The 27,946-nt window shown below is 35.4% G+C and overlaps 1 protein-coding gene across 2 annotated transcripts in view; it reads left to right on the forward strand.

Annotated features, from left to right (window-relative positions):
* LOC149780497 (glutathione synthetase-like) overlaps positions 1-27,946 on the forward strand; it is a 61,561-nt gene that overhangs the window by 16,823 nt on the left and 16,792 nt on the right. For both annotated transcript variants that reach the window (XM_089937465.1, XM_089937466.1), the window contains 5 exons: positions 1,336-1,378; positions 5,203-5,276; positions 8,506-8,670; positions 16,225-16,294; positions 19,580-19,771. In XM_089937465.1, the coding sequence (XP_089793591.1) occupies positions 1,336-1,378; positions 5,203-5,276; positions 8,506-8,670; positions 16,225-16,294; positions 19,580-19,771 (544 nt within the window). The remainder of the gene's footprint in view (positions 1-1,335; positions 1,379-5,202; positions 5,277-8,505; positions 8,671-16,224; positions 16,295-19,579; positions 19,772-27,946) is intronic.

Genomic DNA, 27,946 nt, shown 5'->3' on the forward strand with positions numbered 1-27,946 from the left:
TAATTTTCCTGCCTAATCATTTATCTCGGCAAGCAGCCAGTTCCGACTTGTACTTTATTCAACAATTAGTTGATCTTGCCGCCAGGCTTTAATGTCGTTTTAAAAGAAAACAGGCTTTTGTTTGGTCCTATAAATTTCGCCTTTTGTGGCGACTTTAAATAAAAGCAATGAAATCTGAGATTCTTGCATTTTCCAATGTGATCGGTGATTAAAACAAGTTTATTGTGCTGTGAAAGTTTCCTTTTCAACTTTATTTAGCTTGTGTCAGTGTATACAATATTATGCCTTCATTAATCATATCAGCCGCATATCTCTTGTTCACTTTTATGTACTTTTCATGATGACTTTAAATAAACAAATGTACTGTTTAAACCAACTTGTTGTCAGGTTTTCATTCCACTGTAAATAGCCCCATCCCCTTGGTAGCCTCAGTAAGATGGTAAGAGACTGACCAAAATCTAGGCCAATTTAAGTACATGTACTTGAAGCATGCTAATGCCTACATTGAATATCGACACTGAACTGAATATCGTAGTGAATGTTTTTCATATCAGGATGTGACCGATGCAATATTTTATTGTGGATTTTATTACACAAAGGGAACCAGAATGTAATTTGTCAATATACAAGTGTATTTCACACTGGTTTTGTCTTCATGTACTCAAAATTGCCATTGTTTTTTTTTCTCAAAGTGTAAATGCTACTCACTGATGACAGGTCACCCTTTACTAATGAATTTAACTTGTATCTTTTTTCAGAGCCCCCCCCACACACACTTATCTCGACATCCGCCTATGTCGACAATATTTCCTTGGGCCCGAGGATGTCGACATAAATGGGTAGGACTGTATCATATACAAAAGTAACATGATTATCAATATATCACAAGTTTATGTTTGTATTATACAAGTTATTCAGACCATCAGAACTATCAGTATTCTGATTTCAGCCTACCAGTCTGTGATATGTCTTGTCATTTAGGTTTACTAGAATACCAGTCTGTTTGAGATCTGACTTGTCATTTGGGTTCACCATAGTATCAGTCTATGAAAACTGACATCTCATTTGGGTTCACTTATACTGATGCTAATAATTTGCTGATTAGTTTGAAGGAAATAATCTTTATTGCATTTCAGTTATTTTGGGTTTCTGACTTATATTTTTGCAGTACAAAAATATCTTGAGGAATTCTTAGCGTTAGAAATTGTTCATTCTTTGCAAAGGTAGTGAGACATTTTTTCTTGACTGTAATTACAATTATTAATTAATTAATTACAACACACTAACATAATATTTGGCAACATCATTTTTGCAATTTAATCTTATTCCATCTAGGCTCACCATGGCAGCTGCTGGAGTAGAAGTCAAGGATGGACAGGTGAGTGTTTTGTTGGGGTTTTTTCATTTTTGATTGGAGGATCTTTAATAACCACAGATGATTTACATTTCTCCAGCTAGGAATTTGTTGTGAGAGGTGGGTGAGAGAATAACCTTTTCATAACATGTTTAGCTTTACTGGTTATAGAACAAAATGGCTTATGTGATGGATCTTTCAACAAGTGTGTGGTATCTATCCTTCATTGTCCACTATCTGTTAGTACAAATTATACCTACCTCCCCCCCCCTTTTGGCTCTCCTGGTCAATGACCATAAGAACCTATTCGATGGTCTATTGTCCATTGTTCAGTATCTGTCCATCTGCTAGCATAAGTTTGTTATCACTACTTCTTCTAAAATGCTTGTTGGATTGTCAAGAGAACTTCACACAGACATTCTACCCACAGTCTAGTTGGACTGGAATGAAAATGTTAATGCTTGGACAGTCTATATGGCCACTACAGTGGCTATATTGAAAAGCATGCTGTCATACTTCCCCTGAATGAAAAGTCATATTGACTTGGGGTCTTAAATGAAAATGGTTCTGATGGGATCTCCAATATGGCCACCATACCAGCCATTTTGAAAATCCTGTTATTACCACTCCTCCTGAATGGAAAATCATATTGGCATGGGGTTTTCACCAGAAGACTTCTTATGATGACTAGTTGATCCTCAAGGTGCTGACATGAAATCCAATATATGGCCACCACATCAGCCATCTTGAAAATCTTGTTACTGCTACGTCACAACAGAAATGTATATTGACTGGGGTTTCTATCTTTATATTCATTGTTATATCTAGTTAGTTAACATGGTGCAGATTTTTTTTGAAAATGTTTTCATTGCTACTCATCCGATATGGATGGTCATATCAGCATGGAGGGCCCCAAGTAGTCTAAAAGTGCTCACCATTACAGATCACTGCCATCACACCCCAGTCTGCATGGGTTCGAGTCTCGGGTTCGACCAATGTGGTTATGTGATAAAGCTTGCCAGTAGCTTCTCGTGAGTCAATGCTTCTTTTCGGGGTGTTTCCAGGTTTCCACCATTTATACTGGCTGCCATGTATAGCCTATCTTGTGTGTTAAACCTTTCAACAACAACAACAAAATATCAGCATGGGGTTTTCACCTTAGAATTCCTTGTGATGTTCATTGGTCGAAAATGAAAATAGTGCTGATGTGACGGGCAGTATGGCCACCATGCAACTCAGAAATAACAAAGATGGTTTCAACACTCAGTATTTTTAAAAAATGGGCTTATCTTGAATTCCAGTAATATTTGTTCAGCCAGTAGAGCAAATCCCCAGAAGAGATTATTGTTTACTATAAGGATGAACACCAAAATTTGCATATCTATCCCAAGGTCTTCTTGGTCCTCAGTGAAAATGGTGCATGTGGAACAACCATATGGCCAATATGGCATCCCTTTTGAAAATCTTGTTATCACTACCTCTCATAAATGGTTATATTGATATGGGGTTTTTGCTTCTTATAATATCTGATTGATCCTAAGTGAAAATGTTGATCTGACATCTGAAATTGCCAACATGGAGGTCGTCTTGAAATTCTTGGTTTTGTTCTTCCTCCTGGGTTGTGTGCATGATTTATCAGCATGAGGTTTTCACAAAAAGAATAATTATGATGTCTAGTTGGTTCTAAATGAAAATGGTGTTTATTGGAAATTCAATATTGTTGCCACTGCAGTCATCCTGAAAATCTTGTTATTGCTACTTCTGGATAGATGGTCATATTGACATGTGGTTTGCACCAAAACAAATTATAATATTTAGCTGGTCCCAAATGAAAAATATGAATTCCGATATGTTCACCACATAAGCTATCTTAAAACGCTTGTTATCACAAATTCTTCTAAATGGTAAGTCATATTGACATGGCATTTCACTAGAAGATTTCTTTTTTATGTCTAGTTGACCTTAACTGAAAATTATGCCAATCTGATATCCAATATGGTTACCATTACAACCGTCTTAAAAATCTTGTTATTGCTACTTCTTGATAGTTATGTTCCTGTGCAAATGTGCATAGGGGTATGGTCTACTTTGTGCCGCTTCTTCCATGTTGATGTGGCTGAGTTAAATGAAATGCTGGTCCTATTGAACATTATGATTCCATAACCATATAGCAGTACTAAGTGAAATGCAACTGAATTTATTAAGAACAGTTAACAGTGAATTATGTGTATACTACTGAATATTAAATAGTAAATACAATTACATTTGTCGCACTATCTTTTTTAATTTAATTTACAGCAGTTTTTTGGGCCACATTGATGTATGAAAATAGATTACATATACATTAGGGAGCCAAGTGGTCTAAGGTGCTTGCCTTGACAAATCAATTACATCTCACCTCTTTTCGTGTAGGTTTTAGTCTTGGCTCATCAAATTTGGGAATGTGAGAAAGCTAGCCAGTAGCTTCCCATGGGTTGGTGGTTCTTCCCAGGGTCTTCCTCCACCAGATATATGGGCTGCCATGTAGAACCCCAAAACACTAACATACTTATACATCATCATCTGCAGATGTCTGTAATAAGCTAATGGAGCACTGCATTTAGCTATTAGCAAAAATGTTGTAAAATTTTCTTTTCTTAAATTCTAAAGACTGAAAGCAATGAAGATCATCTAGCAGAATCCCACTTTGTTATTGATAATAAATAGTCATAGACCAGAAGAGCTTATATGATAATGTTTCATCTAGCATCCAGTGCCCATTAGCAGAAGTTTTGTATTGCTGCCCCTCCTAAACTACAATGAGGATTGCCACCAATGTTTACAGACACATTCATCTTAGGGTCAAGTGGTACTATATAAATATAGTTTCCCACAGACATCCAATATGGCAACCATGGCAGCCATTTTGAAAATCTTCTAATTGCCTCTACTTCAAAACTATCATAATATTGACATGCAGTTTTCACTTATGATGTCTAGTTGGTGTAAAATGAAAATGATGCTGATCTGAGATCCAGTATGGCTGCCATGATGGTTATTTTGAAAATCATTTAGCTATTCCTACTGGTCAGACAGTTGTATTAATACTGCGTTTTCACTAAAATGACCAAGTAGAAAACAGTGTTTATCTTGCATCCAGTATGGTCGCCCCAACACGTCTTGTGATTGCTACTCCTCCTAAACTGATAGTCACCCCAAAATAAACTTGGGTTTTCAACACAAAAAAACTTATTAAGAGGTATTGTTGGTCCTAATTGCTTATCATGCATCCAATATGGCCATCAGATAGTTTCAGTAGTCCTAAAAAAAAAAGAAACATTCTTCTCTTGGATTTCTGGAAATTCTCTTTGTCTATTGAAGCAACAGTACTTTGAGTGACTCTTGTTGAATGGATTTCCAAAATATCATGAAAAGTGTAAGGCTTGGCTTTATGGGGAAGGTGGAAGCCAGTGCTAGTTCTCTTTAGTTTGAACCTTAGAACCAAGTAAACTTTTGTGTGAGAAGCACATTTCATCGGTTTTTGTTAAAAAATAGTTCTTTAAATGTGTTTATTTCTATAATCCATATTTTGTATATTTAGCTATTAACTATTCCTATAAATTTCCTATATTTTTGAAGAATTGCCTTAATGTTTTATTCAATAGGCACTTGACAGCCTGTTTAAAATGATTAGACCTCTTCCTTAATCCACAAACTGTAACAGCAATGGACATTTAATTTTTACCCAAAGCCAGACAAATTGATGTAACTGAAGAGTGCTTAATATAAAATGTCTGAGCTTGTTGAGTAACTGATGTCAAATTAAAAATATTCATTTGACACAATGTTGTCTTTTCTTTCCCCAATAGCTGCCTGAAAATAAACCTGCAAGAGGCCTAGCTGCTGGTCTTCTTAAGGCGTGGGAACACTACAACGTCAAGAAGTATGTAGTAAAGAATATACAGTGAACTCCCAGTTTGCACATATTTGACTTAATCCTGTCTCACATGTATGAGAATTAATATTAACACCCAAGCAGAAAAATGCATCCGAGACATCCATCATTCACATATATTCGACTTGATGAAGATTCAGATTCCCATTGATAAATGGATTTGAGTCGTGCGAATTTCACATACACATGGTTTCTCAGGAATGCAATATATGCCTAAATTGGGGGTTTACTATGCTATTTTTCACAGTATTGGAGTCTGTGTACATGTCCTTTTTCCCATTGTATGTAAACATACCAATAATCTGTGCACAAAATTATGCTTATTTAAGTACACTGTGCAGTTGATTGGTCTTATTTGTACTAATTTTGTACAGCTTTTTAACATTTCTTTTCCAACAGATTGTAATTAACACCAGGAAAAAAAATTCATAGAGATCTATCAGTTGTACAAGCTCCAGTATTGGGGTATATACATGTGTATATCATACATCAAATAGTACCAGACCTAGACTATGCACTGATAGATCAGTTTGCATAAAATCATAGCTATAAAGAACAGCCCTGACTGATCTGCCTACTGACAGATCAGTTTGCATAAAATCGTAGCTGTAATGAACAGCTATGACCAGTCCACCTACTGAAAGATTAGTTTGCATAAAATCATAGCTGTAATGAACAGCCACAACTGATCTGCCTACTGACAGATCAGTTTGCATAAAATTGAAGCTGTAATGAACAGCTATGACCAGTCTGCTTACTGACATCAGTTTGCTTAAAATCTGAGCTGTAATGAACTGCCACAACCAGTCTGCTTACTGACAGATCAGTTTGCATAAAATCATAACTGTAATGAACAGCCACAACTGATCTGCCTACTGACAGATCGGTTTGCATAAAATAAAAGCTGTAATGAACAGCCTAAACTGATCTGCCATTACTTAGTACCACAACAGATTGTTTCTATATTGTCATTTGGTGCTGATCACGAAAAGATGATAGTTGTCTCTTGATATTATGTATTCAGCATTATTACTAACCTACCACTATCTTTGTTTATAAACCAAAACAGCAAGGATGGAACAATGAACCTAAACAAAATTGCATACTATTCTCCCTTTCTAAAATCTATGGCAATAGACATGAAACTGAAATCTATATTTGCGCACAGTTTAGTTACTTGTACATGTAAATAACTTATTTGAATCCAGATTCTGAACAATTATCACAGCTACCTACTTATTCTAAAATAGTGAAAACAGACTTGTTTTGAATCTCAAATTGTCCCAGGTTTGAAATGGTTAGTAATCCCCCTCCCTTTTTACAGTCTTTTGTTTCTTATGAAGTGTTAGATTTCCTCCACATTTCATGCTGCCAAATGCCTCTACTGAGGCTGTTGAGAGTATTTGGTGTACTTTAAATTTACTCTTTTTCTTGGTGAACTAATGTTTTTAGGCAGTTTTATTGCTGTAATAAAAAATGAATTGTACAGAGCCGCCAACAAAGAATGATTCATCTGACTCTTTCCCCAGTTTGTGGAAACTATAGGACAACTTCCCCAAAAATGTGGAAACTGTAGGACCCCTTCCCCAATCTGTGGAAACTGTCCCCTTCCCCAATCTGTGGAAACTGTAGGACCCCTTCCCCAATCCACAGTATAAGCATCCACAAGAAAACATTTTTGCAAATCCATGAAAAAAATAAATTCATAGTAATTTACTAGTTCTTGTTTAAAGCAAAATGTGACATGCATACACCCGTCTTTATCTGAAGATGTACTCATGCTTGACCGTCATAGGCCTGCGCACGTTTACAAAATGCTGGCAGATACTTTTTTAAGATATCTTTGCTTGATAATAAGCCCACCCAACTTTTATTATGCTGGACCCTTGTTACACTACTAAATTAGGACTGATTAAATATCATGGCTCCACATCCTTAATTATTCATTTTTAAAGTCAGAGAATTAAAATTTTCCAGCACACAAGTCCAGGACTGGTGCTTTTTCAAAACAAATCAAGCAAACTTAATTTCATGTTTAAATCACTTTTTATACCACCATTACCTGGGGAGTCATGTCATCAGGGCATAATGAATGCTTGAATCTGTCTCCCTCCGTTTATTCATTCACATCCTGGGATTAACACACTTAACCTGTTTGGTAACTGTCGCATGTGCACATGCTCTACTACTGCTTGATTGCATATTGGGCTAATTATTGGTGTGATTAATTAGCAGCTTGTTACATTGTGTTTACTCAATCCAGATACTCACAAGTGGATAATCTTTGATTCAGTTCAGTTCAGCTCTCTTTCACACAGCCATAACTCTATCCAAGTATGGAAAACCATATTCAGATATGGCAATGCTGTTTGTACTTTTGGGTGAAGAACAATGTTGAACTTGGTGCTACATATGAGAACAGTCTCACGGACAAGAGACTTTGCACTGTCAGTTGATCAAGTCTTGAAGCAAAGAAGCTTGAAAAAGATTGAATATCACTAGATTCCTTTACATTCTTGTTGATGGATTAGGACTTGCACTACTGTGACAGAGCAAGAATTAGTATATATTAGATACCCTGACAATGAAAAACTTTTGAAGAAGGAAAAGAAAGAAATATGCTGTTAATTATTTCTTTGGGGTTTTTTTTGAGGATTTAACCACATATATCTTGTAAGAGCTAGACGAGAGATTTAAATTTGGGTCAAATGAAAAGGTAGGTGGGACAAGTGAAATTTCTGAGACCACCTATCATGGAAAAGTGCATTAAAAAAATTGATCACCCGTGGGAGAAAATCCAGATTAGAGACTTTCACTGGTATTTAAATTTGCAAAGTGTGCAAACTTATTTCATGCAAAGAGCTTTGCTGGTAATGCTGTGTAGTTCATTTGCATGACATCACCATGCACCTCTTTAATTCTGGATTTGATCTTGGCTCTTTGACATTCAAGGATCAGTGGTCATCCATACACATTGATGATTTTCAGCAGGGTTTTCAGTTAATTGTATGACTTTAAAAAACACGTTTTAGTTATATAGGCTTATTGTGAAAGTTTCTTATACAAGTTGTGAAAACAGGTATCCATAATGTATTAAATAAAGTTAATACAGAAACATTAAAATGGTGCACCAAACATGATTTAAAGAATCATAATGGTTCATGTAGTCATAACATCACATCCTAATTTTTTAATTTTCTTTTGTTTTCCTTCCAAGTGCGGTCATTTTGTTTCTGGTGTCCCAAGTCGAGCGGAATTCTCAAGACCAGGTTTGGTTGGAATGCCAAATCCTTGAACAAAACCCAGCAGTCCATGTTGTCTTTGCAACATTTCAGGACGTGATCCAAAAGGGCACACTCAAAGAAGATAGGAAGCTGTTCTTGTGAGACTCTATCATGTGAAAAAAAATTGCCATTCTTGTTTATGTATGATACAGTATAGCCATGTGAGGAAGATGCGTGTGATATACTTATGCCGTATGAGTGCACTTGGTGATACTATAGATGACATCATTATGTCTAACATGTAATGAATGTCTGCAATTGTTTTGCATTTCTGTTACTGAAAATAGACATTTTGCTAGCCTATAAAAGTCACTCTTGTTTACAAATTTTTTAGCTCTACAAGTCATAAACCAGAAGAGTTTATGGGATGATATTTTGTTGTTTGTCCATCTATCTGCTTGCACAGGGGTTTGGACTGAGACAAGGAAATCTCAATCAAGGGGTTATAGTCTTGTGGGGAGACAAATAATGTAACCCCACGACTGGGATTTTCTTGATTTGTACAAACGCCAACATAGATTATTTGCTACTATAGAAGCCATCTTTAAAAAAATGTGCTGCTCCACCTGAAAGAAAGTAATATCGCCATTGGGATTTTGCTGTGATTATGATATCTGCTTGGTCTTAAATAAAACTGGTACTGCTTGCACATCCAATATGGTCACTTTGGAAGCTATCTTGAAAATCTTGGTGGTTTCACTAAATGACTTCTTATGATGTCTAGTGACCAGCTAAATCAAACTGATGCTGCTCATGCATCCAGTTGAAAATCCTGTTATCGCTTCTGAAAGAATGGTCATATCAGCACAGGGTTTTCACAGAAAGACATCTTATCATATCTACTTTGTTGTAAATAATAATGGTGCCAGATGGTTGACTTTTGCTGTGACCACCACAATGGCCATCTTGAACATCTTGTATGGGCTACTTCTCCTAGATGGCTGGTTGATATTGTGCTATCACCCCAGAAATATTTATGAAGTCTAGTTGGCCCAAAATGGAGAAGATGCCAGTCTAATATCCACTGTGGCCATGATGGCAACCATCTTAAAAATCTTAATATTTATACTTTTCTTAAATGGAAAGTCAGATCAGCATGGGGGTTTCCATAAAAAGGCTTGTCATGTTGGTAAGAAATAGTGTCTTGTTGGTCCTAAATGAAAATGGTGCTAATCTGATATCCACAGCAGCTAATTTGAAAATCTTGTTGTTGCTGAAGAATTTTTTAGATGGTTTCAACACTCAGGAATTAAAAGGAACTGTTCTTGTCATCATCATTAGTTCTGTTGATTTGAGTTGAACTTTTTGTGTCAAAGTTATCGATAGTCTTACATCATGAAGCGACTGCTCCAGTGGCCTAGTGATTAGAGTGTCCACCTTGGATGCAGAAGATCATGGGTTTGAACCCCGGCCCAGTCATACCAAAGACTTATAAAAATGGTACTAGCAGCTGTCTCACTTGGTGCTCAGCATTAAGAGGTTAGTGTTAGGACTGGTTGGTCTGGTGTCATGATAATGTGACTGGGTGGGACATCATGCTACATGTCTGCAGCATGATGCCCTAGTGCTAGACTTCACTATAACTGTCACATTGCAGACATCATAGTAATATGACTGAAAAATTGTTAAAGCTACATTAAAAATCAAAGCACATGCAACATGAATCCTAGCAAAGTTCACAGGTAGGAGAGAGTGTTCCATTGAAATGTGCTGCAAAACTACTAGTAGAGGGATTGTTAGAAATCTTGTATTGTTTCCTTATTCTTTTTATATGCCTCTCTTAAGCCAAGCATGCTTTGCTATGCCATTGTCTGTCTGTCCATCTGTTAACATTCGCTGGTCAAGACAGTAACTTTGATTGGATAGATTTTCTTGAATCTTTGCTCCAAACATAGCCATGCCTGTCCCTTTTGTTATGTATTTAGGCTCTAATAAACAGTAACAAAAGAAAGAGTGAAAACAACAAGCTTTGAAAAATTTAACAAATAATTTATTTCCCTGGAAAAACACTGTAAAAGTAAAAAAATAAGAACTTACAGTATTAAGAATCAAATTCGAAAATAATCCTTGAATCATATTTTAGAAGTCCTAATAATGAATTGTTCTAATGAAATTTGAGTTTGAGTCCTGACAAAAAATCCAAAATGGAAGGTGATGACATATAATATGGTCTGTATTGTGCTGTTGTGTCTACAGTTCTTTGTTGATTCACAAACAATAATATTTAACTGTTTGAATTTCTGAATAAAATTTAGAGAAATGTCTTTGTCCAAGAATTCTGTATGAGCACTAAAATATTTCCAGGAAAAAGAATTAATCTTTCAGAATTCAAATAATTTGAATAAAAATTAAAATATAACTCCAAACTGGTCACAAACAAACACTTTTCCAGTGTCAAAGATAAAAGCCCAAACTGAGAAATATCTCTCTAAACATCACTTTTAAATCTAAATACTGCACAATTTCGGAAAACCCAGAATTGCAAAATAGAGGCTGTTTACATCTGAAATCATGTACTCCCAGTATGATCTTGAAAAAAAAACCAATCATTTTACTCCAAGAATAAAATAAAAATAGAAAGTTGTTTAATTGTCTCAGTGATTTCTGAATCAAGGCCAGAAACTAAGTCAAAAATAGAAACAGTGTTTCTGTTATTAGTTGTTTATGAAAACAGTCAGGTCAAACTGAATTTTCAGGAAAATATCAAATTTCTAGTAAACAAAATTACATTACTTTGACATGTAATGAAATTTAAAATAAAAAGTTTTAAACAATCAAATTAAATCAAATATAAATTAAATCAAATATACATAACACATCTGAAGGTCAAGGTCACAGCAAAGATAATGTAATTACATTTCCCTCATCCATATCCAAAATATGATTTTTGAACCACTGAAGATGTTTACATGAAACTTCAACTTGACTAGACATTGTGTCACCATACAGTTGCTGCACCCACTTTCTCAAGGTCATGGATAGGAAAAGCAAAATTCGGTGCCCTTGAATCCTTATATGAATTAAAGTTTTGAAACAGTGCAAATATTTTGATGAAACTTTAACCTGCTGTATAATAATGTCCTGACCATTTCCTCAAAGTCAAGGTCAATGGAAAGGATAATTTAAGTGTGGCATGTTTACTTATCCATGCTGTCACTTTTTAACCGCCACATATGTTGATTGAACTTGACCCAGGCCTACACCATATCTTGCATTAGTCAAGTCCTTAGCTCAAGGTTATTAGTAGGGGAAAGGTCATATTATGTACCATTTCTGGTACTTTTGCTTCCTTTCTTGACGAAAATGGCATGGTAATAGCATGATGTATTAAGCATCCAGATCTGCCATTTTTGATTCACATTGATACCATGGATAAACAGCACATATTTTTCTCTTGTTTGTGTTGTTTACTTTGCAGTGTGATTCAAAGATCAGTGGAAAGTTCAGGGCTCAAATTTAACACAAATTTCATTGTAGCCAGAAGGACAAGTATATTGAGAAATTTACTAGTCCTGCCAAATCTTTACTAGTTCTGTTCACAAAACAATGTCACACAGCTTTCATGTACATTTACCGATTCAATTTTAAAGTTCGAACAACCCGCAACAAAACTGGATGTTTTCTGTGTTTGTATTTGCGAATTGCATACACCAGTTACACCACAAAATGTTCCTTTCCTCGTCATAATTCAGCCATTCCGTCTTTTGTCCATTTCTTCTGAAACTTTCCATTACGCTTTTCCCTGTCATAAGAATTATTCCTCATCATTCTCATTCAACTTTTGCTTTTTTTCCAGTGGCTGAACACCTTCTATCAAATGCCACATTTTGCCCGTCTTATAAGGAGGGAATTGTGCCTTGTTTTGAAATACGAGATGTTATAGTATAGCTGACGCGAATTATTTAAATCAGGAAAAGGAATGGCACAGTGTCCTTAATATAAGAAAGTCAGAGCAAGAAACATGTTTCAAAACATGTGTCTTTGCCCCCTCCCACAATTTAATGGCCTGTCCCTAACAAAGACTTAACTTCAGCGGATGTTCTGCATGATCAAAGCAGTGGCTATTGTAAACACTGTTGTAAAATATTAGCATCAGAAGATAGTGTTAGTTTCAGCATGGAAAAGGTGTGTTCCCATCAAATGAAGCCATCTGACATTCGGCGCGTTGTATTTAACAGCTCCAATTACAGTATCATAAGTCGTAAGTTTGGTAATTGTTCCTAATTAATCGAAACCTCAATGTACTGTTGAAATTAATAATAAGGTAGAAAATTTTCAAATCTTAGATGCCCATACTCAGAGATTTTAATTCCCAACAAATGTATGGCATTCTGCTTGGATATCTCCACATGTATTCAATTATTTGTTCATTCTTGTAAGGGAAAAATATAAAAACTATTCTTATCATCATAGAAAAAGTAGTTGCATGGAAAGGATGTGCCAATAACGTAATCGTAATAAACTGATCTAATTCTTATAATTATTTCGATGGAAATGTAAAATATGTAGTTTCCTATTTGTGACTGTTGGAGTGTTTGGGTAGTGATCACACAAAAAAAAGAACTTTAAACAAAACAACGTGCAAACTAATTTCTTTGAATAGTTTTGCCATGTTCTTTTGTGTGGTATACCGCTTTGTAGTTTGTTACTGTGGTCGAGTGAATAAAGTGTGATACAGCGTCATTTTTTAATTTAATTCGTTATCAGATTAATTAGGATCAATTACCAAACTTCCATTGTTAATGATGGGACCATAATTTGTGCTGTTAAGTGAAATGCACAAATTCCGATGGATTCTTGTTTTAGAAATGCACCTTTCGAGGCAGAAATTGACTTCATCTTCTCATGCTAATATTTTATGACTGTGTTTACAATGGCCACTGCTTTGATTCTACAGAACATCTGCTATGTCAAGTCTTTATTAGGGAATGGCATAAACAAATGCTGACTATTGATAACCGAAACTTACTAGTCCATCAGACTATTAACTTTATGAAAGTTACTAGTCTGACAGGAAATCTGCTAGCCTCGGGCTAGCAGACTACTGCTAATTTTGAGCCCTGAAGTTAGATAAGAACACCATGCAATCATTCATTTACTTTATTATGTCTTTCCTGTATACTTCTGACACTTACTGCCTTTTGTTGGTGAAAGAAGCATTGTTTGTTGTGGGGTAGCTGGTGCAGTCACCCTGTTTATACCATATAACTTGCTTATTAGCTGAGTTTAGCCACTACCAACATAGACCCTGATCTGCGATTGTATATTGTGTCAGCAAATCATAGTGTATGTTCTTTGTTCTGCTGATTACTCCTCGCAAACTCATGGATTCATATCTGTCAATGCATTATGTGATGGCAGATATGGGGATATGCCATTTGGAGTTGGACTTGACTTATAAGTGAATATAGATAGTACCCATGATCTCCACTTTTATGAAGTGTAATATTAAACAGATTAATCAGATTGCCTCAGACATGTGCCCAATCAATGGATCTCAATTTTAATTTTAGTTTAGATTAATTAGTTGAAAATATATATGCATAGTAACTCATGATTATTCTTATTCATATTAACTTTTTCTTTCCTTTAAAAATAAACACCTTTTCCGTGCTGTCACTGTGTAAAATTTATATTACATTACGTATTACATTATATTACATTACTACTTTTATCCAACTTTTCCATTATTACAATGCAATTTATTGGGATAATTTATCTGAAATTAAGTCCAAGCTGACATTTGTTACTCTGTTTATTACACAGTAAGACATTCTTAAATAAACAGGCCTGTTCCAGTTGTACTTGACCATTTTGTTCTTCCAAAACTCATTTGTGGAGGTAATTGCTGAATAATTTATACAATTTGTAACTGATCATGTATAGTGATGCTACCAGACTTTGTAAGTGCATGTATGTTGCAAAATCATTCATCTAATTTGAAATTGTTTGCGTATATCGCACAATAAAACCTAAACTACCACTTAACTACTAGATTAAGTGTATCCATGTTGTGCTACTGAAGTAAAGTTGTCTTGGTCACCAATGTGTTTCTTTTTTTTTTCTGACAGCATTTTTCATACTGTCTGACTATACATGGTGAGAAATCCAGCTTAAGATAATGGCAGTTTGTAAGTTGATAACAGGTTACTTTAAAGTTCCCTTTCCTGGGATTTATTACTTGGATCAGGACTGTTAATACTTTGGATTTGTCTGCAAAGACCTCTGATTGAATGAAAGCAATTGAAATTTCTCAGGAAATGCCATCATTTACAGTGGACATTGAAGTTATTTCCTAACTTGTTAAAGCTAACGATTTCCATGCCGGTCCAAACCACAGATTGTGAGAACCATTTCTTTGCACAGAACAAGATTCTCATAGCAGTCAGAAACAGATTATTTTCTGAATATTGCTAATACAGATATAGTTTATGTCTCAGAAAGATGTCCCTTTCAACAAATCATTGGAGACAAGAAAAAAATTAAATGCACATATGTAGGTGTTACGGGTAATATTTATACCACTGTCGTTTTCCTGACTTACCTCCATTTTATTCACCAATGGGGGAGCTCCCAATCTTCAGCTAAGTCGGACTGCTTTGGTGGCCTAGCGGTTTGATCATCTGCCTCGGATGTGGCAGGTAATAGGTTTGAACCCCAGCCAATGACTTATAAAAATGGTACTAACAGCTGCCTCACTTGGCGCTCAGCATTAAGAGGTTAGTGTTAGGTCTGGTTGGCCTGGTGTCAGGATAATGTGACTGGTTGCAACATGATGCTACATGTCTGTGGCATGATGCGTCAGTGCTAAGCATCGCTATAATCTGCCACACTGCAGACATAATAGTGATATGACTGAAAAATTGTTAAATCTTCGTTAAAAATCCAAATCACACACACACACACACAGACACAGACACAAACACACACACACACACACACACACACACACACACACACACACCAGCTAATTCCTAGCAGTTTCACTATGTGCAAGAATAATGATTATATATGGTTTGCTATGTTCAGACATTTACTGACTGCTTAGAAAGACTTTGAATTCTTGGGTTTAATCTCATGTTTGCATATTTGGATGACCTGATTAAATATTCACATCTTTTAAGTAATTTTTGCATTTATATACATTTGTTTGCACAATTTGGAAATTGTTTTTAAAATCCTAAATTAGAAAAACCATTGACTTGGACAAATGAAATTTAATATACACATTTATATGCATATGGAAATGACCAGACCTCAGTAACATCAAACTAAGTCATAGGTCTAGCCTAAGACACCTGATTTGCAAATTTTAAGTCAGAATTAGACTTCAGCCAATCAGAAAGCTTGATTCTAAGATCATGTTTAAGTCTGGACTTAAATTTGTTGGTACAATCCAAGCTTGGTTAGATTTTTGTTACAGTTGTTTTTACAGGTTTTTTTTGTGTGTAACATATAGGTTTATTGGACAAGGGAAGCATATCTATATATTTAAAGGAAAAATCTAGTTTCATATTCCTTTTTGCTGCTGATGTAAATAAGCATTATTTTCAAGAAGTATTATATGTATTATAGAGTTTTTTTGTAAGGTACAAACTTTACAGTGCTGATTATTAAGCCGATAATTGTTTCATTATTTTAATTCTTTGCAGAGTAGACGAGGAAATTGCAGTAATCTACTTCAGACATGGTTATGTTCCAAATAACTATACTTCAGAAAAGGTCAGTCATTGTAATATATCAGTATATTTATACTATTAGTAGCAGTTGTCATTGAGTTTGAAAGATTATTTGTTTAAGTTTAGAACTTGGGTTTAAATTTAAGTACTCAAGTTTCAATATAAGTACTCAAATTTTAATTTAAGTACTCAAGTTTCAATATAAGTACTCAAGTTTTAATTTAAGTACTCAAGTTTTAATTGAAGGACTCAAGTTTAAATATAAGTACTCAAGTTTTAATTGAAGGACTCAAGTTTCAATATAAGTACTCAAGTTTTAAGTACTCAAGTTTCAATATAAATACTCAAGTTTTAATTTAAGTACTAAAGTTTTAATTTAAGTACTCAAGTTTTAATTTAAGGACTCAAGTTTAAATATAAGTACTCAAGTTTAAGTACTCAAGCTTAAGTTTAGGCACTTAAATTAATGTTTTACTTGTAAAACTTTATTTTATTCAAACAGGAAGTAGTTACAGAGCATACAGTATGCTTTATACACATAACTAATATATAAATAAATGCATAAATAATAGACAATCTAGTAAATAAATAAATACATACAAATAATTAAGAGTTTAACGTTTTTTTCTGAGTTTGTCATGGTATAAACTGTCAGTTGCCGACTCACACAGCAAATAACGTCCGAAGGACGTTATGTAAGCTGTGTAAGTCGGCAACTGACAGTTTATACCACGATAAACTCAGAAAAAACGTTAAACTCTTATAATTGAAATTTCAGTTATTCATTATGTTATTTTGTTTGCATCATTAAAAAACAAAAATCTTAATTGAGCATAGTAATATATGTTTGGGGTTTTCTATTACGTAGCTATTCATAGCGCTTGGGATTGTCTGCTTTATCGCAATAAGGTCATCATAATACCAGTCCTTCAACCAATGAAAACCAAATTTATTCAATTATTTTTTTTTAAAATTGTTAGAATGTTCTTTTCTATTAATGCTTACTTCAGGTCTGCCATCACTGGCAGTGTTTATCTTATGCTGTACACGTGGCTCTATTTATAGAAGTGGGTACTTTCCTTTACCGGGGCCCGGAGTGGCCGAGTGGTCTAAAGCGCTCACCATTATGGATCACTGCCATCTCACCTCTGTCTGCATGAGTTCGAGTCACAGGCTCAGCTAACGTTGGTACATGAGAAAGCCTGCCAATAGCTTCTCGTGGGTCAGTGGTTCTTCCCTTGGTTTTCCAGGGTTCTTCCTCCACCAATTATACTGGCCGCCATGTATAGCCTATCTTGTGCTGAAAAATGGCGTTAAACCCTACAACAACAACAACAGCTTTCCTTTACCAGCTACTGACATTGCAATTATTGAACAATCAAAAGATCATTCCCCTTTCTCAATGTCTATTTTAAGGATCTTTATCTGAGGTGACACTATATCGTGTGTGGAATCATACTACTTTGCTTGAATTGGCTTAAGGAGATGTTTACAGGTCAAGTGAGAACTTATCTGAGAGTACATCTCCACTGCCTTCCCATTCATTTACTTCAGCAATCACCTGGTTCATGAAAGATTGGAGCATTGTGAGTTATCTATGCATACATTTGGTACAAACAGTGGTAGGATGCAGTTTTCCTTTCAGTTAGACAGCAGTATTTCCTTGCAATGTGCTTTGAAAACATTTAGGAGCACCTGATCAAACTATGGGGCAGCAAATTATGTAGAGATTTGATGTGGCTTCTAAACCAGACCAACAAACAGAGGACTCCTGAGAATTAGGGAAATGTGGAACAGTAGGAGATCTTACTCAATGTTTACTGCTCTATGACCATTGTGTCAGTGATATAGTCACGCTGAGAGTGAAACTCAATTTCGACAGTACTGTTTATACAGTATACTGTTTTGAAAGACCATCCTTCTGCCAACAAATAATGGTCTCTCAAGACAGATGGTCTCTCATGACCATCATAACACTATATTGTCAATAAATTTGTACAAGGAGAACCTGTTATTTTTTAAAAAGATGATTTGCTGTCATTAACTTTGTTTAGGGACCTTATCCCAAATTATCATGAGCTTAATATTGTTATAACATTCTTTAAGAAAAGAAACTAATTACAGCATTGCTTGTACATGCATGGAAAAGGATATCAGATTTTGATGACATCACCAAATTGGAATATTCCTTGTGTATTTAATCACTTGTGCATTGACATTGCACATAAATTACAAATTTAGCCATTCCTTGACAATTTGTAAAAAAATCCCCAAATCCTTGTTAACTCATTAACCCCTGGTGCATCGTTTACATGGCAGGAGGTAGTAGCCTACTGCCAAGCACTGTAGGAACAAGGTTGTGTATGATATACTAAATTGGGTGGTAAAGGTAGATAGATGCACTCTACAATGATACCAAATAATCTGAAAGTTCTAGTTGCACTACAAAATACAGAGGGAAAAACCTAATTTTTTGGACCTGTTTTTTTTTTAACCAAAATTTGCCCATGGTCAGAATCAGATTTTGTGTCTGGATTTTAGACTTTTTGGCCTCAGATCTAAAGCAGACCAGTCTGAACTTCACACAGACAGGTGAACCTTTGCAAAAAGTAGGATACAGTGGAATAAAGAGTGGTCTTAATACAAAAATGAGGGGTCCGTTAAGCAAAAACAAAAGAAAAAATAACTCCAACTTTTACCCTTTTGCTGATGCACGAGCAAAGTAACCAACGAAAAACAATGTTTCCAACACAACTAGGCATTAGGCTAATGGAAAATCTCTTGAAAGTCAATGTATTTTGATGTATTCAGAAATAGCCCCCAAAATGTGTTTCCTACTCACGTTTCAGGCGAAAACAACAAAAACCTCCAGGGGTTAATGAGTTAACAATGAATAACTTAAACAATTTCATTACAGCAGTAAAAATTATGCCTGCTTGCTCGAAAAGGCAATGATGCAAATGCTGGTATAATTTTGTATACAGATATTTACATTGTTACTCAGTATTTCATCATGTTTTATTTTCCTTCTTTTCTCTCTAATAACATATCCAGGAATATTAACCACCCATAAGACTGGTCATAGATTGCAAATATTAGAGAATTTTGTGATTTATTGATTAATTGATAATTAATTTTTACATGTCTTTTTCTCCATCTTATCTTTCTTTATTTTTAATATACTTTTTTTATTGATCTTCATACTAATTCAATTAGAGACCGATTATATATTTAATTTTTATTTATATATTTAGTAATGAGTGAAATTTTAGTAAATGAATAAAAATCTCTTTTTCTTATATATTTACAAGTTTTGTACTTAATGCAGGATTACGACGTAAGATTGACAATGGAGCTTTCAAGAGCCATCAAATGTCCCTCCATACACTACCAGCTGGTTGGCTGTAAAAAAGTGCAGCAGGAACTTGCAAGACCTGGGATTTTGGAACACTTTATACAGGATCCATCTATTGTTGCCAGGATACGGGCAACATTTGCAGGGCAGTATTCATTAGATATGGTAAATAGCCATGTATTTAATAAAGCATGAGTGTGTGTGTGTGTGTGTGTGTGTGTGTGTGTGTGTGTGTGTGTGTGTTTGTGTGTGTGAGAGAGAGAGAGAGAGAGATTTGGATTTTTAACATAGCTTTAACAAATTTTCAGTCATATCGCTATGATGTCTGCAGTGTGGTAGTTTATAGTGATATCTAGCACTTGAGAATCATACTGCAGACATGTAGCATGATGTCCCACCCAGTCACATTATCTTGATACTAGGCTGACCAGTCCTAACACTAACATCTTAATGCTGAGTGCCTAGCGAGGCAGCTGTTAGTACCAGTTTTATAAGTCTTTGGTATGACTCGTCCAGGGTTCAAACTCATGACTGCCCACATCCAAGACAGATGCTCTAACCTCTAGGCCACATTATCTATACAACTGTAGGAAAATGCAATGACTTCTTTTTTTAATTGTGTATCATGTATATATTATTTTTGGTACATTTATGTATCTTTTATTATGTAAAAATGACAGTAAAGAAGAAAAAGAAAAGAAAGAAACTGCATTGTGTAGGTTACAGTTCAGAAATAGATACAGGTAAAACCCGTTATAACACAATTCGTTTTAACGCAGTTCTGCTTATAATGTGATAGCAGCATGGCTCCCATTTTTTTATTTAAGGTGACCTCTCTTTTTAACATCCTAAATACATGCTCTTGGAAAAGCCAATTATTCCAAGCAGATTTTTAATCCCAGCACTGCGTTTAATGTTGCTTTAATTCACCATGCACCGTTTGTGCTATATTGGCATGTATGCAATAAAACACTGAAGTATATTTGATGTTTGATGAAACCCGGTGAACAAAACAAACAATATATGATCAAGAGGTTACATAAAACTGATGACATTGAAATTTCAATGAACATATTCTATGGGGAAGTTTTTCAAAAAATTTGTTAACAAGAGCCCACTTATATCGAGATGTTATTCTTTGGACCCTGAGCATCGTGTTATAATGGATGTTACCTGTATATCCCAAAACATTGTAGACAAAATACTTTAATGTGAGTTCAGCCCAACAAAACCAATTACAGTGGAACCCCGCTATAACGCGATGATCGGGGTCCATAAAATCGGATCGCGTTAAAAGCGGGGTCGCGTTAATGCGGGGTTTTACAATATTTAACTTTTTTTTCCGAGAACATATACGTGTATACATGTACAGTGATCAAAAGTCGGCTTATCATCAGATGAATATTAACTGGAATGCATTAATTAAGATATATTCAAAATAATCGATGGCTAATATATTTATAGGTTATTACTGTGCATTAAAAACATTTACTAATTTTTATTTGTTTGAACGATAATACAGATTGACCGATAATACCAGACTATCGCTATATCATGAAAAGTGTATCAACACCGTATGCTACCGTGCCGTCGTGGCATGCAGTTCATCCATAATGGATGTAATTTCATTGAAAATCGTACAGATTTAAAATATTCAATAATTTTGTAATAGTCTGAATTTGTCGTGTAAAATATAAGATGAACAAAATATTGAAACCATTTACTTGCCGTCTGATATCGTACGGTCATTGCATGCAGCTATTCCCGGGTCTACATACGGTGTCTGTACAAATTTCATACCGCTAAAATTTTATCATATGCGACAACTGCAAGAATAATTAACAATCAACGCATGATTTCAGCGTGCAAATAACTTTTATTTCAGATTTTGTGAACATCAAAAGAAACATGTGAAAACTGCTAAATTAATCGTTGCGCAAAGTGCAAAGTCAGTGTGGTTCCAAATTTAAATTTCATCATTTCTTGAAAAATATATCCAATGACGTTTGCTTCTTTGCCGCGAACTGTTGGGTTCTAGCAAAGTCAAGAATGTTTCTTAATTGAAGGACTTTGACGCTGTCAACATCTTGTGTTTCCAGCCACCTTAAACTTGCTTCTAAATGTACTACTGCTTCAGACACTTTTGGTGGGGGAGTTGGGGTGCCATCGTCATCGTTATCATTATCGTCACTGGTTTCAGGTTCTGATTGTGCAGCTTCATTCTTCCTGCTGACATTTGTAACAATTTCGTCATCTGATATGTGTTCGTATATAGGGCAGATGTCATCTACTGAATACCAGTTAAGGATATCATGATGACTGTGCTCGTATTTTTTGAGTGCTTCTTCTGCTAAACGTACGTCGTCTTCAGTGAATCCTGTAAATTCAAGCTCATCGTCACTATCATTTTGTGTCGAGGGCGTAAAAGCTGGCCCAAGACCCTTTATCCAGCATCGTTCAATGGAGATTGCAGTGATAGCATCCCAGGCTTTACCTCCAAGGTGACATACTTCTTTTAAGTTGAGTAATGCCAATGATGTGTCGACGGATGCGTTATTATCTGCTACCATTCCCTTTATCATTTCACGGCGATAATTTTGTTTAAATACGGAAATTATGCCTTGGTCAAGTGGCTGGATTTCTGACGTAGTGTTTTTCGGGAGGTATGAAACTTTGATCTTGCCATCACTGCTGACAAGATTTTCCGCTGAGGGGTGGGCAGGGCAATTATCCAGCAGGAGGAGAGCTTTTTCCTCCAGCTTGAGTTTTCGTAAATGAGCCCGAACATCAGGAACGAATGTTTTGTGAAACCAGTCGTCAAATATGGAGCTATTCATCCAAGCATTCTTGCTGTTAGTGTACTGAAATGGAAGTGCCTTCATATTTACATGATGAAAACATCTGGGAGCTTTCGATTTTCCAATCATCAGAGGTCTGACTTTGTGGCTGCCAGACTTGTTAACACAAAATAAGAGAGTCACTCTGTCCTTCCTCTTCTTGAAACCTTCTCATTTGTGACTGTCAGTCTTGGTTGCAAGGGTGCGATCGGGTAACATTTTATAACATAAACCAGTCTCATCGCAGTTGTAAACTTGGTCGGCTGTGTAGCAACCGTCCTCCAGCAACTTTTTAAGCCCAATCGGGTAGGAATTGGCAGCCTCTTTGTCAGCAGAGCGGATTTCCCCAGACACAAGAACTTGGCTGATAGCGTGCCTTTTCTTGAATCTGTCTAGCCAGCCATTACTTGCCTTAAATTTGGAATCATCTCCATTGATACGGCAATCAAATTTCTCTGCTTGGGCTTTCAGAATTGGGCCAGAAATTGGAACACCTTCTGAGCGAGCTTGTACAAACCATTGGTACAAAGCTGAATCTAGGACATTGTCATTAGCTAACTTAACCCTTTTACGCTGTAAACCAGTTTCCTCTTCAAGAATGTTGGGTAGACTACGGAGCTTTCCTTCACCCTCGCAAAGTGGACTCGCTGATTCCTAGATCTCTGGCAAGCTGAGTTTGTTGTTTGCCCTTCTTTAGTTGATCTAGGGCATACAGTTTCTCTTTAGCAGAAAACGACTTGCGTTTTTGAACTTGCTTTTCCATAACAGTAAAATATTTTTTTATATAAGCAAACAACATACACAGATAAAGCTCGATAACTAAGTAATGAAGGCCTGCAATGGTTACGAATCACTTTTTATATAAAACAAAATTAAGCTGAACGGATGTACAATTTCATACCCTTTTAATTTACAGATAATAAAGTGGATATTATTTACTTTCAACTGTTTGTTGTTTGATCACACCGCCAAGCACAGCATACATGTTGGCGGCTTTCGTCCTTTGATGTTTATTAAATTGTGCGACTCTTGTATCAACCACAGCTTTGTCTGCTGCTTGGCTGTGATTGCAGTTAAATAAGAAGCCCATGTCGGCTATTGTTTGAGCAACGACTGTATACAGAATTCATGGAAGACAATCACAAAGACGATTTACTGGCTTTACTCATGGATCCGTAATAAGTAACACTTCCGATAATGTTTACTTCGGCTTAACAATTCAAAAACCTAATGAAACCAGTTTTCTCTTCTAGAGTAGAATACTTCACCACAACCTGTTCAAATTGATAAATTTCAGAAGCCAAGCGTTGTACACACTATTTCTCGTACGTTATATATATCGTATTATTTTAGAATTCATACACAATCACTTCTCCAAAATCACTTAAAGAACCTGGATAAATTGTTAAGTTCCGATCGTTTATTATTAAAAGTCATACGCGAATTCTTCCACCAAATTATAATAAACGTTTTACACACTATTTCTCGTACGTTAAACAAATATTTTCACGGTCCGATAAAAATACACGTAAATGAATTTCAAATTTCAGGAACCATGCCACGATCATATTATTTTAAAAGTCACAACTAATCTCATGCCCAAAATGAAGTTAATTTCTTGTTTTGTTTTTTTTTACTTTTCTCCAAATTTTTTTTCTCCATGTGTGAATGAATATACGAAATTTCGGGAGCCATGCTACGACCGCGTTATATCCGAATTCGCGTTATGGCGGGGCGCGTTATAGCGGGGTTCCACTGTATTGAGAATGTGTTTCTGTCCCACACCAAAAATAACAGAAGTGACCAAAGGGAATATATTGATCAGTTCTGTTTACATATTATTTTAGAAGTTAAACCAGTAGCATCCAGATGGTGAATCCAATATGTTTGTTTTGACAGACATTCCATTTCCAAATTAACAAATTAACTAAATTAACTGCCTGAAATGAGATAATCATGTAAATTATGGATGCTGTTGTTAAGGACAGGATCTTACAAAGATGGATTGATAACATCATTTATGTCAAAAACTGCCTTAAATGATAATGATTGTAAATTATGAAAGCATGTGGAGACATGAGATTAAAAGATAGATCCATAAAGTTATTGATGTGAAATCTTTGTTTATGCATTTAGGTATTTGCAGGTATGTTTTTCTCCAACAGATTAGCAAATAAATAGTATTAGATGCTGCACGGAGATTTCTATTACTAATCTAGGTCAAAGTCTTCTACACCCAATGACTTTTCACTTACATCACATATGAGTGTATTATTTAGTTGTGCCTCCCCCCTGCAAAGTTACCACAAAGCACCCCAGTACACAATTAATACAGCATGAGTGAGAAAGCCTGTCATTAGCTTCTCATGGGTCGGTGGTTCTTCCCGGGGTTTTCCCGGGTTCTTCCTCCACCAATTATACTGGCCGCCATGTATAGCCTATCTTGTGCTGAAAAATGCCATTAAACCCTACAACAACAACAACAACAACAACAATAATACAGCATGATGCAAGAGGAAAGTCATGAGGTATAGAATTCATTTACCTTGAGCACTAACCATGCAAACTGCTATTATCGTTCTACTTCAGCCACTTGATTATGGTTCCATTTATGTAACCCATTTGAGCTCCTTATGCGAAGTTGCCATGAGGCATCCCAGTCAGATCAATATACAGCTACTAAAGCTGCTACACCGCTATTATTGATCTACTATGCTATATTATATTCTGTTGACATTTTCCTTTGTGAGATTATATTATAATACAGCCCAAAACACTACTACAACAATATGATTATCGATCGTGACTTTACTATATTCTGTGAAGATTTCCTTTATGTGAGAATATTTTTGCAACTATAATGGATATACTATTTTTTACAATGATTTATGCAAGAATATATTATATTAGAAAATTACTGCAGTATATATAATAATGACAAACACTTCTTCAGTTGAAGTGTATATTATTCTGAAAGTATTTATGAGTGTATATAATGTGAGAATCACATAGCCTGAACAAAGTCATGTACCATATTTGCCAGCCTATCAATCGATGCAGAGTAGAAGTCGAATGAGCGAATTTGGTAAATTTTCCATTCTTTATCCATATATAAGTCGATGCTGGTTATAAGATGAGGCCAGATCAACACATCGGCTTCATCTTTTTCACTTGGTTCCACACAGTATCACAAATTTTATCCTATCTGTAACTCAGTAACCTTTCCAGTCTGGATCATTAAATGTAACTAAAAGTACCTTATTTGTTTCACACGAAGTATTTTAAATCTATTATGTACTCTTAACTACATATAATGATGCTGACCTGAAAATTTATTGAGTTACAGATAGGATAAAATTTGCAGTGTTGTGTGGAATTGTAATTACTTCCAATTTCATAAATATTAAAAGTATCACTGTAGGCTGTTTCAGATTACCAGCAATAGGGAAATTGCATCATTAATACTTAACTGCTTTTTAAGAGAGATACAAAGAGAGAGGCATATGTATTCCATTGCATTTTTCTTTTTGCACTTCGTGAATAAAATAAAATATGGTCCGATATGAGAAAAAGATTTCATCTCAACATGTCTTTTTTTTTACCTTACTGCCCCTGTTTAGCTGAAGCTTTTGTCAAAGAGAGAAAAGATTAATAAATTAAGAAGTAAATGTTAACTCTGAAAATATATACCATACTCCTTCCAAGTTTAAATATTCACAAAATTTATATCCATATAGACTCTGTTTAGGTTAAATCCCAACATGTAGTCTGATTTTCTTTTTAAGTGCAACAACCTCTCCATTCCCAACAAATAAAATTAGTTTTTGCAAAGTGCATGTACTTTTACTGTACTTAGGCAGCAATTGTTTTTTATCTTCGCTCATGCTATATCTTACCATAATTGCTGTCAGTCTTACTGGCAAGTTCAAAAGATGTCACTGGTTAAGAAATTTACATGAGTAACCACCTGGCATTTCCTTTCATCATACTATACTGTATTCATAATACCCTATGGGTAGCCTCATTTCCCTATTGGTAGCCTCATTAATCTGATCTGGGCTGCCAAATCTTGACCTCCAACAGGTGTTAGCTTGGATAACATGACTACAGCTGTAGCACATTTAAATAGCATGAAAATATCATTACAATGTCATGTGATTCTTGGAAAATGGACGCAGTAACTAAAACTAGAAGGAATTGCTTACCCAGTGGTTTTAATTGATAATGGAATATAGTACTGCACATCTCTCTCTCTCTGGGGCATAATATTTATTTAATCATGAGGTGCAAGACAGAAAATGTGATGGAATAACTGTCTTTATCATGGTTATTCGTCAGTTTATCAATTCTAACATACATATATGTAATCAAATTTAGTGCATAGTGCTTTAGCACAATTACATCTGATGTACATGAATTTTTAATAATGACAATCATGTATGTTTAAAATCCTTCTTGTTGTGTCCTATATTTTTCATACACAATCTCTTCCCCAAAATGAAATATTTTTTAAACAGTATTTCTTGTACTTATTGGAGAACTTTCTCCATACAGAAGATTATGTAACATACAATAAAGCAGTTCAGATGACATAATTCATATATCAGTCGAGTTGGAGTATAAAAAGAAGCTTAGATTTTATGGTCAGAAAGTATCATCTTATAGGCCATCAAATATGGTAATTATAACATCAGGTTGGTCCTGAATGCAAATTATGACAATATTTTCTCAAAAATGGCTGCCATGGCATGGCAGTCATCTTGACAATCAGTCTATCAACTGAGCTACCAGGGCATCCATTAAGGAATGTAATGTACTTTGGTATCCTTTAGATATTAAATAAAATCTGCTAAAAATAAAAATTACTATATATACTCACTTATAAATCAAGTCCAACTGCAAACAAAATAGACACAAATCTGCTGTTACATTATGCACCCTCAGATCATGGTCATTGTTATTTTGTTCTGATGATTACTCCTAAGAAACTGTACAGACCCAGATCTGCTGTTACATTATGCACCCTCAGATCATGGTCATTGTTATTTTGTTCTGATGATTACTCCTAACAAACTGTACAGACCCAGATCTGCAATTACATTGTGCAACTTTATGAATAAAACTGTTACTCTGAGTTTAATATTGTGTGTGGATAGACTTATGGATGGACATAGAGACAAATGTAAAGACACACACAGATGCCAAAGTAACCACTTCATTGAACTTCTGGGGCCCCGAGTGGCCGAGTGGTCTAAAGCGCTGTCCTTCACGGATCACTGCCATCTCACCTCTGTCTGCATGGGTTCGCGTCTCGGACTCAGCAAATGTGGATATGTGAGAAAGCTTGCGGGTAGCTTCTTGTGGGTCGGTGGTTCTTTCCGGGGTTTTCCCAGTTCTTCCTCCACCATTAATACTGGCCGCCATGTATAGCCTATCTTGTGCTGAAAAATGGCGTTAAACCCTATAACAACAACAACATCATTGAACTTCTGTCTAGATGTAC

This window comes from Sinohyriopsis cumingii, chromosome 16 (assembly GCF_028554795.1).
Source record: "Sinohyriopsis cumingii isolate HCF-2022 chromosome 16, ASM2855479v2, whole genome shotgun sequence".
Lineage (NCBI taxonomy): Eukaryota > Metazoa > Mollusca > Bivalvia > Unionida > Unionidae > Sinohyriopsis > Sinohyriopsis cumingii.